General features: G+C 38.6%; 1 protein-coding gene across 2 annotated transcripts in view; it reads left to right on the top strand.

Moving 5' to 3' along the window:
* The first annotated feature begins 4,339 nt into the window (after positions 1-4,339).
* DCP1A (decapping mRNA 1A) overlaps positions 4,340-14,170 on the top strand; it is a 32,909-nt gene continuing 23,078 nt past the window's right edge. Inside the window, exons 1-3 of one of the 2 annotated variants that reach the window (XM_010718477.4) lie at positions 4,340-4,531; positions 5,490-5,530; positions 6,925-7,052. In XM_010718477.4, coding sequence (XP_010716779.1) covers positions 4,397-4,531; positions 5,490-5,530; positions 6,925-7,052 — 304 coding nt within the window. In that variant the 5' untranslated portion in view covers positions 4,340-4,396. The remainder of the gene's footprint in view (positions 4,532-5,489; positions 5,531-6,924; positions 7,053-14,170) is intronic. The other variant, XM_019620070.2, reaches the window with a different exon arrangement.

The following is a 14,170-nucleotide window of genomic DNA, read 5'->3' as shown; positions in this document are numbered from 1 at the left end:
ATTCTGTCCTTTTGCCAGTGGCTGTGGAGAACTGACTTTTGTAAAGATCTTTTATACATCAAATGACCACCATACTCCTTTAATTTTCTCTTTCTTGTGATCCAGCAACATAAGAAATTCTTTTGCTTCCTCTCACAAGGCCAGTTCTCCACATCTTTCGCCATTCTTCTACTTTTCTCCCTGAATTCCCCTCATTTTTATGCAATTCCTACAAAGTATAACACTTGGACTTCAATGAATTGACAAATTTATCAAAAATTTAGTTACTAAAAATTCAAGGAATATACCTTAGCTGTATATCTGATGCTTTTTTATCTTGATGACGATCAGCAAGTGTTCTAACAAGTTTAGTTTTGTAACCAAGGGAAAAACAAATGGAAACTAACTTGGTGACCAAGAGACCCTGTAGATGTTGCTTCTCTATAACTGCAATATACAATCATTTAGAAAAGTTTCCTCTAAAGGTGGAAGAAGATTTTTTCACAGCTAAGATTAAAATCCATTACTGTGAAATTGGAAGAAAGTACCTGTGGACGCAGCATTAGAGAAGAAAGAACATATTGCAGGTTGGAAGACATTAAAAGCCTGGGATTCATTCAGCACTCCTAAAGAGCAAAATGATTTCCAGGAAAGGTAACCTTTTACATGTACATAAATATAGCATAAACTGCTAGTGAGTGTAGCATAGAAGCCCATTCCTGCAATAGTTCTCAACAATTAGAATTCTCAGATGTCAATCACAAGGAGATGGGTCTTTACCTCCAAATGTAGTAGAGTTCAGTTACCCTACATCAGGATAACACCAGAGAAGCATCACATAAAGAATTATTTGTAACAGTAAAGTATGGTAAGGAGACTGAATATTAGGAACTGACAGCCTCACCAATGGCAAAGATCGAACGTGCCTTAAAAGGAGAGCAGAGAGTACAACTGAATTAAACACTATAATAAATAGTAAGCAAATCAAAAGGCTCAAGTAGCATTTCTTGAGAATAAAAATTGTTTTCCAAACAAAACGGCACCCCAGCAAAATTCTAGCATCCCTCCTCCTTACTGTTTTAACCTCTTTAAAATAGCACCTAGAAATTGATGTCTCCCACAGAAAGGAGAAGAAAATATTTGCAGGCCTGCCCAAGGAATTCAAATGCAAAATGAAAGTCTGCTAAGACTTCTCTAATCAACAGATAAGAGAAGTATTCATCAGGGCAATTTTTCCTAGATAAAACTAAGCCCAGATAAATGAACTCCATAGAATCACAACCATTATTGCTAAAATTTAAGGTATAAATACCAATACAATTACCAATAAATAAAGCAAGAATTGCCTGCTATTGCAATTCAAGGAAATCAGAAATCAAACCAATAAAAAGCATCAGAAGATATATTACAGATGACATATCAGAAACTTCTGAAATTTGTTTCAAGTGGAAAACAGTGAAGGTTACAGAATGGCAGCTCTATGAGTCACTTGGGTTTGCTGGACTCCATCAGACCATGATTCAACTTGTAGTAATAACAGAAAAGGCACTGACTAGGAATGCTTACTGCACTTCTCCATCATTTTAACAGCAGCAATATATTCTTTCCTGACAGCATGCAGTTAACAGGGGAAAAACAAAGGGATTGCAGACTGTAGAAAAATTTTTTTTCCTGCGTTAAGTCTGAAAGGAACCAAAATAAGCTTTGGAAATGCATAACTAATTTGCCATGTGGAAAAAAAAAAAAAAAAAAAAAAAAAAAAAAAAAAGAAAGAAAGAAAAAAAGGGGCCAGAGAGAAAAGATCTGTACAATTGCAAAGAGCAGAGCAGCCATCAGTAGAGAGACCTAGTCATGCTGTCAAAAGCAACTGAAGGGGTAAAAGAGGATTTTTATTATTTCATTTACCTTAATATTAACATATATCAAGCAGATAAAAGTACATAGGGTAATAAATAAAAATATTCTATCCTACAAAACCACGGTTAAATAACTGAAATACATAATATAATGTTCATTTGTTTGTTGAAACACAAATGGAATCTGTCCCACTCACAAAGAAAACATCAAAAGGGCATTATGTATAGCATCCCACTTGCGTGTGGTACAGAGCAAGAATCAGAAAGAGAGAAATGGATGAACTTTTCCCAGCAGTAACTGTTGCATAGCTTCAGAGAAGGACAAAGAAATCTGCAATATACAATAATCAGAACAAGCCTGAATGGAGACAACAAACATTTCAGTTCACAGAGGTCACAGCTTGAATCTAAGTATATCATACACTTCAGTGTCCTTCAAGGTTGAGGAAGCAGATGGCAGGTCATATGACTCATTTCTGATATAAAATGTATTCTTGCAAGGCAACAGCAGCAAAGAAGGGCAGAGAGAATAAATCTCTCAAACGCAGAAGCAGAATTAGAAGGCAAAGGAGGAAAACAATGCATAACAATTCCATAACTGGAAAACACCGCTCCTTATGTTTCACTTTTAATTCAAGATACAGCCAAGGAATTTTCACAGTTGAAAAGGTCTGGCACAGCAGAAAGCTGTCCTTTGTCAAGTTTTTTGTTCTAAGATACCTTTGCTTTATAATAACCTTGTAGAAAGAAATTGATTGGTGTTTCAGATGCCATTTAAAACTGTTAAAAAGTTTTTGTTGTTTGTCATTTGAGCCTTTTGAATGCTGAATGTCTTCTTTACAAATATTCCTTTCAGAACTGGACTTTTTCATACTATCATTATTACCAAACTTGGAGCATTACTAAATCATAACTAGACATTTTTACAAAGTTTCTTCGACATCATATTACATGTCATTCTCTACCCTTTGATGGAATTGGCTTTACACACTTCATTAAGAGAAACAGTGAAAGTCTGAGTTTTATAGATTAGTTGAGACCTCTTCAAGGGAAAGAGGAGATGGAAGATTCGTGGGGCTTTCTACATGGGTTGTTCTCCATAATTCGTATGATTTTTCTTTAACTCATGTTTAGTTCTCAGGATTTTATGGTGAGTTAGTGGAAAGAAATATATAGGAATTTTTTGTCTAGATTACCTTTTTTAAAAAAATGAAGCGACTTCATACTAGAACTGTTTGACATTAAAAAAAAAAAAATTAGCACTCACTCAAAAAAAAAAATTACTTGGAAAATAAGTAAGTTCCTACTGGACCTTGACTTTTCTATTATTTGTCAGAAAGACTTTTTATGGAGCCACACAACAGCCAGACCCTTAAACATCTGCCTTTGTAGAAAAGGATAGACAAGGCAAACAAAGGCAATGACAGAACTTCTTCCTAGACTACAAGCACTATAAAACAGGATGACAGAAAAAGAAAAGAAACTGACTCACTCCTTCCAATAACCAGCAACAGCTCCAAAGAAACGTAGTCTCAGAAAGATGCAGTTCCTGTGTCTGCTAGCCCTACCCTTAAACGGGAGGAGGGATAGATCCAGGCCCAACCTCTTTGGATCACTCAGGTGCATTGTTTGATCCTGAACTCCCTGGGTTAGCTGCACCTGGTGCTCAGCCATTGGTTCAGGCAGAGACCTGAAGTTCCCCTAGAAGATTAAACTAAAAAGCTAACTGCTAGAAGTCTATCTAACTCCAGTAAAGAACATCACCTGTTTTAAGGGAGAGCTTACATGATGTTCTCTACATTATCAGAAGGGTTTTCATATTTCCACATCTTGCTGCAGACTGTGGAATAAGCAGACATCAGATTAGAACCACTGAGTCTGTAGCACTGACTGCAACGTGCTCTGCAGCTCCTCCTTCAGCACAGAAACTCCCACGGGTGCTGCTCTGCAGTACAGGATGGGACACGCAGCATCTCCCCAAAGTCCTGGGCTATGGTGAGCTTTGAAGTTTTGTATTTCTGGTGCCATTTCTCCTCCTGGCATGCCCAGATGTGGGGAGATAGCTGTAAACTGAACATCTTATCTGATGCAGTTCACGCTGGGTGTCTTTGCACAGGTGTATAGTGCTGGAGGATACTCCATGGTAAGACACGGTGTCCCATGACTTTTCGGTCTCTTCATTTTGTACACAGAGCGTGTCTTTTCATCTCATAGCAGCACGGCTGATGGCAATTCCACCGATGGCAATTTAATTAAATGATCGCAGCGGATTCGTTAAATGCAAAGACAGCTGCTGCGTAACAAAGTAAAAGGGAGCATTTATTTTGTTTGTGTTTTGTTCTGAGTACAGGGGGTGCCCACTTGCACCCCGGGGTTACTCAGCCAGCCCCGCGTACCACCGTGCTGTGCTGTGGCGCTGAGCAGGGCGCAGCGGGGACCCAAAGCGCGGGCGGAACGTCAGGCGCGGAGCTCAGCGTTCCGGCCGGCGGCGGGGCCGTGCGCACGGTGACACCGCGCGGCCGCTTCTCGCCCGCCCCCGCGGGTGGCTGCCGGGAGCCAAGATGGAGGCGGCGACCAGAGCGGGGCAGGAGATCAGCTTGGCGGCCCTCAAGCAGCACGACCCGTACATCACCAGTATCGCCGACGTGACCGGGCAGGTAGCGCTCTACAGCTTCAGCCCGAAGGCTAACGAGTGGGTAAGTGGGGAACGGCTCTCCCGGCTTTTCCGGCCGCGGGGCGGCGGGTCGCGATGGGGCCGCGGCCGCCCGGTTTGGGGCTTAGGGCCTTCCCCCGGCAGGGTTCGGCTCGGGAGGCGGTTTGGCCTGAGGAGAGCCGTGCCCGATCCGTGCCGGAGCGGCAGCGGGGCGGGGGTTGGTGCCGCAGGGCGGGCGGCTCGGTGGGTCGGTTGTTGTTCGCAGCTCTGTTTCAGGAACAGCGGGGTTTGAGAAGCAGCGTTCGTCATTGCGTTAAAGCGTAGCTTTTGGCCTGAGGTGTTTTCCTTTCTGGTTTGGGTCTTGGTGTCCGAACGGCAGGGAAGAGGCACTTTAGCGGTGTTGCTTAAGGAAGAAGCCCTACGCAGGGTCAGAGCATAGCCGTACCGTGCTCCTCCAGCTTACCCTGACTGCTGCCGTTTCATCACAAAGCTCAGAAGGCGTAAATACGTGGCAGTTCACCCTCTTGTGCTCAGCCCTGGAGCTGTGTGTGGCTGTCAGCACTGGGGACCTTGACACGTATGGTAAGCTTGGAAATTTCAAGTGGGATGCAGCTGTGGTGCATAACTATGTTCTGTTGCTGTCTGTGCTGGTACTGTGGGCATTTAAGTATGACGTATAGAAAAACAACCTGTCTGCTGTGTGCAGATAGCAGCCAGTGCCTGAGAATAAGGAGCTGTGAGCAAGGCGTTCAGCTCTGACTGGTCAGGCTGGGTGTATGCTGTGTAACACGTCGGTGAGTTAATAACATGAAGTACATCTCCTGGAAGTGGATTTAATTTCCCTAGTTTTGCTAGGGAAAAAGCAGGTCATTGCTGAAAAGGAGGGATGGCAAACTTCTGTGGGAAGATAAGAATATTGTAAATGGTGCTCCTAATTAAAACATTACACAGAAGCTAGCAAGAATATTTCCTAAACATACATACTGTTTTTTTTTTTGTAGGAGAAGACTGACATAGAAGGTACCTTGTTTGTGTACAAAAGGTAAGGGTTGTTTTGATGTCTTCTTTTCTGCTCTAAGAAGAAAGCAGGACTCAGGTGGCTGCATATACAGCTTTCATAGTAGATTTATTGCATGCAATAACGTTTGTCTAGCTATTAATATATGTGTGTATTTTAAGAGGACTAAACTGTGCAAAGGCGAATGACCCTGTTAAAATTACTGCTGAAAAATCGTCATAATTAATAAATGCTTAATATGTATCCACACAAAAACATAGTTTATCAATCTGCATTTGTTAATACGGTAGCATTTGCTTATGTGTTTGTTAAACGCTGAGAAATCCTTGGCTTTCTAACATGTGTGAAGTTGCAATGAAAACAATATAGATGACAAATCAAAAAATCTCTCATCACTTGATTTCTTTCATATTCTATCTGGTTCTGTACACGGATGATGCTAGTTAAGTCACTTGGAGGCCTCTTGATTTCTTTATCAGAACAGAAAGAAATTCACAATTACTTGGGGTAAAGAAAAGGATTGAACAGGAATTATTTTTTTCAGAAGCACTGCGTAAATACTACTAATAATAAACATTTTAAGTTACAAATCAGAAACCTAACAATGAAATAAGTCTGCTGTGTGTAAGATGTGAATAATGCAGACATTATCAACCTGTCCCCAAAGCAGACTGTCACAAACTATAGGTTGTTCCAATTCTTTTGTCTTGGTACTATAAAGGGATACAAATAACCTAGTGCTCTTCACTTTGCTTGAGTTCCAAGTTTGGAAATAGTGTAAGAAAAACAATCAAACTAAAAACTAAAGAGAGAGTGTTCCCGTGAAAGCTGGTTATTTCACAAAAGCTCCGTTAGGAACATTAAAGACAGCCTTGTTTTGGCAAGGACTGTTTGCCTCCTCCATAGCAGCTCTTGGCAGATTTTGTTGTTGGTCATTCAGTAAACATGGCCGTGTTGCTATAAAAATTTTTATACTTAATACCTAATTATGTCTGATTTTTGCCCTGGTATCTTTTGTTTTCTTAGCTAATTATTTTTATTAGACATGAGTGACCTAAAACAAACTTCTTCCCCAGAGGCCTTCATTGTGCTGCTGTGTTCATTATGTGGCTGCTTATGGGTACAACATGTTTGTTTTTGAACGGCTTTTTTTTTTTTTTTTTCCAGCATATCTTTGATTCTGTAGTTCACAACTGTTATGTTAATTCTAATCATAGCTGAGTTAAGCATGGTTTTAAATTGACATTAGTCGGCTTGCCAAGAAATGACGTGGAGGAACAAATATTGGATATTCAGGATTACTAAAGCATCAGTTCATAAAATAATGGAGTTTTGAGGATTAATTCATAACTGTTTCAGAAAACTGTGCATGTTGTTCAAGGTCTCAATCCTTGCTTTTGTTTTAACTGAAACAATAGGTCTGCTTCTCCATACCATGTTTTTACAATAGTGAATCGACTGAACATGCACAACTTAGTTGAGCCAGTGAATAAAGACTTGGAGTTTCAGCTTCATGAACCTTTTCTTCTCTACAGAAATGCTAGCTGTGAGTATAACTTCCTCTAATCCATATGAACGTGGTATTCTCTTTTATATCCTAGACTGCTTTCTATTATTGTGGTGCGTTTCATGCATAATGCAGTGGGCCAGGTTCCAGTGGGATGTGTGATGCTTTCTGCCTGCAGTGCTAGATTTATGTAAGCAGCAGTGCAATGCTTTATGATCACCTGCTTTCAATCAAAACGGGGTTTGACTATGAAAGTTCAATATTGTTATTCTCATGTTTTTAATTAATGGCCTCATTGATTTAATCTGAACGTACACAGTGCTATAGCATTATTAAAGAATACTGAAGATTGATAATTCTCTTGGTGTGTGGTAACTGTTGAGTCCTGGCCTGAACCACTGATTGAGCACCTGGGGAAAGGACCTGGTCAGCCCTGGGAGCACAGGTGAAGGCAATTCAGCTGTGTGATAGGAAGGGGTGGAGCCTGGCTGCACCTTTCTTAGACCTCATTGAAGTGCTGACTGCCACTGGGGGAGGATCTCTTCCTGAAGATCCCTCCTTGGTGAAGCTTTCCCCTGTGAACCTGGAATCCTCTGATATGGGTGAGCAATCTTCTTCCTGTTCTTTATAGTACGTTTTTATTGTGCCAGTCCTTTTGTCATCACACCTTTGTTGTGATGCCTTTCCCATTGTATTGATCTGTTAACATTCATCACCAAGTGTAGCAAGTAATCAAGTAGTTCTGAAGGCTTCAAGAGCCAAGATTGAGACTTTCTGCATTTTTTTAAAAAAAGAAATTTTAAATATTCATCAGTGGTTCTTCAAAGGGATTGAGAGAATTACCTAGCTCTAGGTGTTAGTTTCTTTCTCTAGAGTACTGTGTGTACTCTGGAGAAAAATGTCTGCTAAATTTCTTCAGATCTAGACTCCAGCAAGTTGTGAGTGCTGGGAGATGTATGGTTTTAAAAAAAAAAAAAAGTCATATTCTTGCTACTTCTTCATTTCTAGTGTCAGCACTGGGTTAGCAGTTAAGTTAGAGTCCCCGTGTGCTGTGTTCCAGTTAGATACACAGTAAAAATCCTATTACTCCAAAAAGCTCAATCTAGAATTGAGATTGCTCTTAAAGAGGAAATGAAGCGTTATGTGTATATGAAGCTCTATTGAAGGCTGGTGGAATAAAATATATTCCACAGAGTAGAGAGGACTCATGATATAAAACTGTCTTTTTATATCCTCGATTTGGACGAAGTTCTCACAATTAGTTTGCTGTATAATGCATTACTTGGAGAACCTGTGTCTGGATAAATTGCTTCCTTAACACAATCTCTGCTGCACATCACCTAATGTCCCCTTGAATGGCAGATAGGAATGCTGTTTTGGCTATGCTTCAGCATACCTAGGAGAAGAGTCAAATGTTAATCTTATCTTGTCCTCTGCACCATCCCCTGTAGAAAACTATCTAGATGGTTTTTTTTATTATTCTTTGTTATTTCAGTGCTGCTAACTGTATTATATTCTGCATTTAGTTGTTGGGTTTGGAATTTTCTTCCCTGAATGCAATTTTCCCAATTGCCTGACCTCCATCCATTGAATTAATTAGGAAAAAAAATGTGTATATGTAGTGGAAGTGTTTAGTGTTAAATACATTTTCCTTTATCTGCTTAGTATTCCAAAAACTTAAAGCAAATAAAAATGTCACCTCTAGGACTGGTTTGTATTTACAGACTTCAACACATGTATGTTCTACTTGCACGGGTAAGTGAGGCAATTGCTGGTGAAGGATCTCTTCATGCAGTAAATGATCTGCTTCTGCTCAGCTGCTTGCTGGTGTAAAAAAAAAAAAAAAAAAAAAAAAAAAAATTCTGACTAATTCTAAGTCAGTGGATAAGGTAATCCACATCTCTGAGGGCCTTTTGCTGTCTAACTGTAAGAATTTAATGTGTAGTTCTTCAAAGATGTTTTAATGATGCAGAGGATGGACTGCTAGGTTGAACAAGATAAAAATCTCTCTTAGAGTGCTGGCAATAATCTTATTTGTTAGGCTGTTTTCTCTATCCTTCTTGAGCAAGACTCTAAGTTGTCCTGTTAAAATTGCTGAACTATTGAACTGACAATTGTTTCCTTAGCTTGCTGGTTCAGACTACCTGATTTAGAACTGCAAAATCATGTTTGTTTGTACTGCTGTTTGCCTCTGCCAAACAGCAGTATATTTAGGTTATAACAGGATCAATGGCAAATCGTGCTTTATGCTTCCCCAGGGCATGGCAGAAATAAAAGATGATCAAAACAACATTGTGCCACTGTGCCATTGTGCCACCATTTGAGACAGGCTCTATGTCAACGATATTTATAAGTGATGATGATGCTACTGTTTTCTAAACTTCAGTTTCATTGGCTCTGGATTTTGCCATTATTATCTTACGTATACGTGTTCAGGCCTCTGGCACTTCTTAAGTGAGGTGAGAGCTGTCCTGAGGATGTTGGGTGATGTACAGCAGTCTATGCAGAGCCACTAACAAGTTTTAAGAGAAATTTTGCAAATTGAACATAACCACTGTTTTGACTTGGCCGGGGGCTGTAAGAATGATCTGCCTGTCAAGCTAGATGACAATGTTTGTGGTTTTACCATTGTTTTACAGTTGGATTTGTTCAAATTATGTTTTGTATATATAATGGATTTTTAGATTGCTGTGTAATAAAACTAAACTTTGCTAAGCTAAAACTTGAGATTCTTTAACTAATTACATGAGGGATTTTTCAAGTTCTTAAAATATTCTAAGAACAATTGAGGGAATTGTATTATTCCAATGGAAAGGAGGCCTGTCTTCTCTTTGTTGTTTTTTTTTTCCTGTTTATGCAGGTTGGAATGAGGAGTTTTTCATGGCTATGCTACTACCAGAATAGATCAAATGACAGGATATCTTTCTTGTACTTGCTGTCTGTTGGGTTCACTTAATATTTGAAGCCTGATGTCTTTTTTCCTCAGAAAACAATACTTTGTTAATATTTTTGCAGTTAACTGAGAAATCTGAGAAAATTATTCTGACGATGTAAGCCTAAAAACAGCATGAAAATCTAAAATTTTGAAACAGGCTATGTATACTTTTCAAGCAGCATTATAAACACCGTTAAAATTTGTGCTTTTTATTCATTGCAGTCACATCCTAAAGCAAAAATGACAGCAGTGTGGTGAATGAGGTGCTGTTAAACATTATGCCAGTTGCAGTGGTAAAAGAAAGTATTCTTCTATTACTAGACAGAATAAGAAAACTAATATCTCCTAGTAAGAATGAATCAAGAAAGAAATGCAGTAAAATTCTCTTTTGGTGATATAACAAATGTTTTCATTTAGAATTCTTCTCAAAAGTTAGACTAGCTTGTTTCATATTTAACATGTTATTTATTTTTGCTTAATCTGTAGTATATTGTTTTGTACATTTGAACCTTGACTAGCTTTCTGTCTGGATGCATGCATGTTCTTCAGGGTGTTCAGAGCATATGTTTGTAAAGCACTGAATTCTAGTGATGTATTTTTTCACCAACCTTAACTTGTTTCCTCTTACTGGTATCTAGTGAAAAAGGATATTCAAGTCTGTACTAAAAAGTGCATATGGTTCTGCCAGTTAAAATAGTAATAGCCCAATCTGAAAGTTCTGTACTTTCTTTTAATCTATAATGTGAGAATTTGGAGTATGGTCACTACTGTGCAGAATTATTTTTGAAGGGTATTGCTCAAGTTTGCTAAATAATAAAGTTAGTAAAAGTTTTAGGTAATGATTAACTTACCTCTAAATTTCTTCAAGAAGTATTCTTCTGAGTCCTTCTCATTTATAACTTGCCCTCTGTATTGGTGGTGTTGGTCTGGATTAGAAGGCTTTCCAATCCAGGATAGTTCTCTTGGAAGGTCGAGTAGATTTATTTCCATGATCCTGAAAAGGCAGATGCCAAGCGTAAGACTTAATTATTAAAATAAATAGTCAGTGTTTGTTTTTTTTTCTTCTTCTTACTCCTGGTCCAATGGAGCAGTGGTCAGTGAAACAAAAGTAATGGATGTTGTGAGACTTATAACACTGCAGTGTGGATACAAAGGACTGTCTTGTGGGTCTCTTATATTGTCATTAATTAAACTTGCTTTTTGAACAGCGAAACTGAAAGGAGTTGCTTTCTTTCAAATGGCTTTCAAAATTCTTTGAAAGAACTTCTGATTGGTTTTAAAACAGGGAGTCTCTACTATTAAGGGAAATCTCATTATCTCTTCTCTGTTCTACTGGCAGTGTGTAGCATACAAGATCTCTGACTAGTGAAGCTGAGTGGCTCTCCAGCAAGCACATTAACTTAGTGGTTTAGTCAGAGATAAGGAAGGAGTCTGTTCTTGATACTTTTATAGCAGAAGAGGCAATGCAAGTAGGGGGAGGGGGAAAAACATTGAAAGCTGTTAAGCAGTGCTAAAAATATTTCATTTGACCTGAAATATGGCATTCTAACTGCAAGGGGTTTTCTGCCATAGCTCAGCATCCCACAGTGCTTCTCATTCCATGCTATGCTTAATCCAATTGTAGTTTCTGGATCCTGGATGTTGTTTGCCACCTGCTGAGTTACCCCTGTGCAACTGCTTGTGAGGTTGTGCTGTGAACTGCATTTGTGAAATGTCCTTAGGTATTCAAAATAAAAATGGAATGAGACTTCTATAGAATGATTTCTACTGATTTATAAATCTATGCAAAGGCTAACATTAAAATTAAGGAAAATAAAGTTAGTGAATGAGGAATCTTGGTGAGAAGGAGATTAGACCAGAGTGTCTGGGGAGACTTGACATTTCAGCTTCTACTTCTACCTTCTACTGAAGTACAAGCTTGGAGAGACGTTAATTATGTGCGTTTGTCTTAACTATTTGAAATGTAAAATGATGCCTATGTCAGCTCTTTTATGGGAGTGAGATAAGATTAAGTTACTATCATTATTATATTTTAGGATGATTTCAAAATAAGATCCTTTCTTTGCAGAGTGACTGCTTCAGTCACTGTATAATGTATAAAATGGAACTGTAAAATATTTTTTCTCTCCTCCCGTGAAATCTTCCAACTAGTTATGGTAACTTTTTAAAATGTATCATCTTTTTTGGATGAGATAAAGCTATATCTGCACAGATGGCTAACCTGCCTTAGGCAAGAGAGTGGTAGCGTCTGCAGTCTCTCAAACTGGCACTCCTAATGAACCCCATGTACTTCTCTTTTGACACAGTATTCTCAGGCAACATTCTCATGAACATTTCAACAATGTTGCCTTCCTCTGCAGCCCTGAGCATCTTATTTCTGTCCTCTCTATTGACAGACAGCACGGTTGTCAAGTTGATGTGCAAACAATATCAAGGAACAGATCTGGATGAAACCGACATGAGGGAGAGGGTGGATTGAAGTAGTATGAGTAATGGCAAAGTTGTGAGAGTGTGGGTGGTAAGGCTGTCTCTTTCCACTAATTCAGAATGAAACCTGCAGGTGTGTAATGAAGCCTTAGTTACTCTGCCAGGGTATGGCTTCTCTCGGTGTGATGTTGTGTTATCCCTGCTCGGAGTTGGATCTAGTAGCTGGACAGCGTTGGAACAGTAATCTGACTGCTCCATGAAGCAGCAGGATCCCAGTGTAGAAGAGATCAGCTTGAGAAGTTGGGTATTACTTGTGTAATACTTGAATTGCTGTTATTAATAAAAATGGCATAATGAACTTGCCCAGATACCTAATGCCTGAGAACAGTTTAAATGAAGATAAACAATTTGCCAATAATTTTATTGTCTGGTTTGGCTTTGGTATGAGTTGCTCATGACTTTATCTGTTAATGTAAAGTGAATCCAACTGAAAGATATTGATGATAATGATTACAGATTGTCTCTACTTAATTACTGAAGATGCTGCCTAGCATTGAGTATAGAAAAGACAGAGTAGAAGTGTTGAAGTAGATGGAAGAGTAAGTCAGTGAAGAGATTGGATGAAACTGGTATGGAGCTGTAGTGGAAAGACATGCCATGAGATATTCAACATTCAGCTAATGTTTATGCTGATCTGATAACCCAGGTTGGAAAAGTACTGATAAGTACTGAATCTAATACAAGGATGCTGATAGCTAAAGTATCATATGTAGTAATCAGTTGATGCAGGGAGTTGAAGAATATCTGAGACGAGAGCTGAACTGATGGTACAAATGAGTCCTCTTTCTAAAAGAAGAAGGTAAACACTTGAGTCTGTTGGACTCTGTTTAATGTAATGCCCAAGTTCACACGTTCATAATCTGGTTTAGATCTTTGTAATATTGTTAGTGTTCTTTGGTGACTCCTTGCAATTGTCAGTACTACAAAGTGTCTGGTGAGGTGGGAATGATACTCTGTAGACGGAGCCAAGTTTTGAATCTACTTCAGAACAGTGTGCCACTCTTATCACTGGTCCCATTAAGTTATCATTATAGGCTCCTTATCTTTATTTCTTCAGCAAGTATGCTTTTGAAGAAGCTTTCTTCTTTTAGTAGTGTATCTAGTAATGGAGTCAGGAGGGAAGGAGCTTTTATTTAGCATTAAAATCTACTTTATGACTAAAGAAATACTTCAAACTGAAATGCTTCCAGGTTTCAATGTGATAGATGACCAGTTAAAATAAAGTCAATTTTCATAAATGTTTCATAAACATTGTCTACATGTATGAAATGCTTTTTAATTGGCTTATGTAGTTTTCTGGGACAGACTTTAAATTGTGCTATATTGACTTATTTGCTTCTGACTAGAAGAGCTTTATTGGTTATTACTTATTCTAGAACTTCTAAAGAACAAATACTTGAATGTAGTTTTTTAGAAGAAGAATAAGAAAAAGTAAAGTAGAACGTGGTTTGTCTTAGGATGTTATTATAGAAAGAAGATGTGGGCACAGCAGTTTTGTATGATACAGTAAGACTAGGATAACTTTTTTGGTAAATAATCACCATTTTTGCTGCGACTAAGTAATTTTGAATGAGCTTTGCTTGACACTTTGAGTTGGGAGGGCAGGAAGGGACTTGTCTTTAAATAATAAAAATCTTGAAATGTCAAGATGTTACCAGTTACAAAAAACACTGTGTACCTTTAACTCATTCTTCCCCTTAACAGATTTCAATGTAATAAAAATATTGGCATGAAC

Source organism: Meleagris gallopavo, chromosome 14 (genome assembly GCF_905368555.1).
Source record: "Meleagris gallopavo chromosome 14, MGAL_WU_HG_1.1, whole genome shotgun sequence".
NCBI lineage: Eukaryota > Metazoa > Chordata > Aves > Galliformes > Phasianidae > Meleagris > Meleagris gallopavo.
The sequence above is the reverse complement of the archived record's forward strand: the minus strand, read 5'-3'. Positions and strand labels throughout refer to the sequence as shown.